This window comes from Dermacentor variabilis, chromosome 3, assembly GCF_050947875.1.
Source record: "Dermacentor variabilis isolate Ectoservices chromosome 3, ASM5094787v1, whole genome shotgun sequence".
NCBI classification, from domain to species: Eukaryota; Metazoa; Arthropoda; class Arachnida; order Ixodida; family Ixodidae; genus Dermacentor; species Dermacentor variabilis.
The window spans coordinates 37870599-37873907 of NC_134570.1; the positions used below are offsets into that span (position 1 = coordinate 37870599).

Below are 3309 nucleotides of genomic sequence, written 5' to 3' on the forward strand. Positions count from 1 at the left end.
CATGCAACAGCTGTTCTGATTTGTATCATCATAAAAACAGTTCAGACAAACACAACGCGACGTAAGTAGCATTATACTTTTACCTGAATTATTATTTTAGACTGTGTATTTCTGTTTTTACGTGCTTGTCTTGCAATAAATGTAACAGTTTAACGGCACTTTATGTCGATTTACAAACAAGCAGTTGCTAACCATGTGCCCCTCAAGGTCTCAAAACGAAAGCAAGTTTTATGCTTTCTCGTTGTGCGTGTGTGCTGTCTCGCCGGCGTCGGAACTATTCAAATTCGAGTATGGTCAAAAAAGCTCTCCTCATCCTCGCCGAAGGTGCGGAAGAGATGGAAGCGATTATCGCAGCCGATGTATTGCGAAGAGCTGGCGTGAGTATTGCAGTTTTTCTTCACGAAACCGCTTGTACTACGACGTAAAGCCGCTGGCTGGGTCAGTTTTCTGCGGTCGTGTTTTTGTTTGGTTCACAGTGGCGTCGTATTTCCTTTTAGGTCGACGTTAACATCGCTGGCCTCACCGGCTCCAGCCCCGTGAAGTGCAGCCGAAACGTCGTGGTTGTACCCGACATGAGTTTGGAACAAGCTGCGTTGCAGGCTCCGTACGATGTAATCGTTCTACCCGGCGGGCTCAAAGGAGCAGAAAGCTTGGCAGCGGTGAGCATGCGCCTTCCTAATCGGTCATCGTTTGGCCTGCGCGCGTTATCTCTGAGAAGATTTCTTGTGAAATGCCTTTGCTGTCGCTTGTTGAATGGGCTCAGTTTGTTTGAAAGTATTACACTGCACTTTTTTTTTTTTTTGGCAGAACCGTTGTTAGTGTTTTCGCTCGCAGTAGTTAACAAGAATTACCTGGCCACAGTGGCAGTGACCCCTCTTTTTGCGAGAACATTGTCTCGAAAACTGTCATTGCGGGATCGCAAAATCACCATTCATTCACTATAAATGGTGCACAGTCGTTATCCACAATTAATTTGTGTACTTTTATGACTGTCTATATAGAGTCCAGCAGTTGGCAAGTTGCTGAAGGAGCAAGAAAAAAGTGGACGACTCGTTGCTGCAATTTGTGCAGGTAACAACAAGACATATTTACAAACTTCATAGGATGCACCGCCATCCATTTGGCTCATGCACCGGCCCCAACTTCCGCCACCGAGTTGCTGAATTCGTGGTGATCTTGCATTGGTTAAAATGACGTAGCCACAGACTGAGGACAGAGTTAAAAATTTGCCAATTTTTTTGCAACAACAGCTTATAATGTCTGTAATAGGAACATTACAGCAGTCAGATGGTCAACACTTTATCAACTTTTGACATTGATGCCGCATGTTAGGATTACTGTAATATCCATAAAATTATCCCTATGCACTGTGGCAGCTAACAGGAACAATTTGCAAAATGTTGTACCGTCTTGGCGCTCTTTGGCCATAACTGGCCCTTGCGCTATAAACATCGACGCATCATCACAAAATACTGTATTGTTCACCCTGCGAGCCTTCAAATTGTAACTAAAAACTGATCGACAGCACATTTATCCCAGTTGTAGATAACTCGATGGGGCAGTACCCATGCAGGAATCTGTGCCGTTGATGACTATGCAAGTTTGGTGGCCTCCCTTTTTTTTTTCTTTTTTTTTTCACCTTCATGTAGCTCCTATTGCTCTGAAGAGTCATGGCATTGGTCAAGGAAAGCTAGTCACATCACACCCAAGCAAGAAAGAAGACATTTCTAAGGGTGGGTAACAAGGAACTTGGTCCCTTATGACTATGAAGTTTTCCTGTGCTTTTTTTCTCTCATCTTCCCACTTAATAGAGAGCTTTAGAATAGGGGCCCCAAACGTTTTGGGGCCCCAAAGAAATAGCGTCGAAGCCACTGCGCATGCGCAAGACGCAAACTGCCTTTGGGTTTTCCGTTGGGAACGCTATTTCACCGATTTAGCGGGAGCCCAAATAGCGGCCCCAAAAGTTTTGCGTCGGCAAACATGGCGGCACCCATCGAAGCGACGGCTCTAACCTAGCACCAAACTGGGTTCGATTCGCGGTAACGCGTGAAGTTCGCAAGCTAGGAGAAGTGACTGCGGTTATCGCTTTCTCTCAACTAGCGTGTGTTATGAAGATTGACTCATTAGACGCCGCTGATTTTGAATTCGATTGTGGATTTTATGGCTCGTAGGCCTAACACGGCTTAGCTAGGCTGGTGAAGGCTAGTAAAGTTTTGTTTGCTCAAAACTAAGCGCAACTTGTTTGCTGCTTACAGAATAGCCTCTAAATTGTAATTAAATGCGAATACACGCAAGTCAAAATTATTATTCCTATCATAAAATGGTATATTTTATTTAATTATTTCTAATAGCTTTTCTTTGACGCCGTAGTGGCGCTGTCAGCGCAAGACGCTATCCGCAAACGTAAAACCCTATTCTAAAACTCTTCAATCCTGCGTGCCCCAACGCTAACACCCGCAAAGCTCTTTGGGGCCCCAAACTATTGGGGCCCCTATTCTAAAACTCCCTAATGTGTTTCCGCTGCCGTTTACTACAATTCACCTTGCAGGTGACTACAAGTACTGCGAGGATAGAGTCGTGATTGACGGTCAACTGATTACAAGCCGTGGCCCGGGCACAGCCTTTGAGTTTGCCTTGGCCATTGTTGAGAAGCTGGAGAACAAAGCAGCTGCAGAAAAACTCATTCCGCCCATGCTGGTCAAAGTGTGATTTCATGCCCCTGCCACCGCAGATTTCTCACCTGCCCGGACCTACCAATTTCGTTGCTGCTGGTAGGTCTGTCTGTGGCTAGATTATTTGCTTACCTTTGTCGAAATAAATTACATGCCAATTTTCTGAGTACGATCTGTTCAAATTTCTTGAGGCAATGCATTAATATGTCAGATATTGTCATATATCGCACACAAAATGTATGCATCGTTCACGCGCTTTCTGGTAATGGACGAGGCTGCTCCTGGCACACATCTTGAGTGGTGTAATGCTCATCAGGGACGTAGCCGGGAGTGGGGCACACCGGACACGTGCCTCCAATCCCCCCCCCCCCCACTGCTGCTCAAAATTTCGACGTACCAGGATGCCACCTGTCCAGTCCTCTTGCCCCCCCTCCCCCTCCCGGAAAAGATTCCTGGCTACGCCACTGGTACCCAATTATGTATCCTGCTTACTAGAGGAGAAACTTGGGCGAGTTAGTGGTGATTCGTGTTTCAGAAATAAACAGCGCAATACACACGAGGGGAGAGGAAAGAAGAAGAAGCTGAAGAAAGCGGACGTGCCCCGCATCGGCTCCGTCTTTTTGAATGATTCTCCCGG

The 3309-nt window shown here is 46.1% G+C and overlaps 1 protein-coding gene across 1 annotated transcript; it reads left to right on the top strand.

Annotated features, from left to right (window-relative positions):
* Window positions 1-199: 199 nt before the first annotated feature.
* LOC142575427 (Parkinson disease protein 7 homolog) lies at window positions 200-2841 on the top strand. Its single transcript, XM_075684794.1, has 5 exons — window positions 200-377; window positions 498-659; window positions 1002-1071; window positions 1650-1733; window positions 2549-2841. The coding sequence occupies exons 1-5, from the start codon at window positions 231-233 to the stop codon at window positions 2707-2709; spliced, it is 624 nt and encodes a 207-aa protein (XP_075540909.1). The 5' UTR covers window positions 200-230; the 3' UTR covers window positions 2710-2841.
* Window positions 2842-3309: the final 468 nt, after the last annotated feature.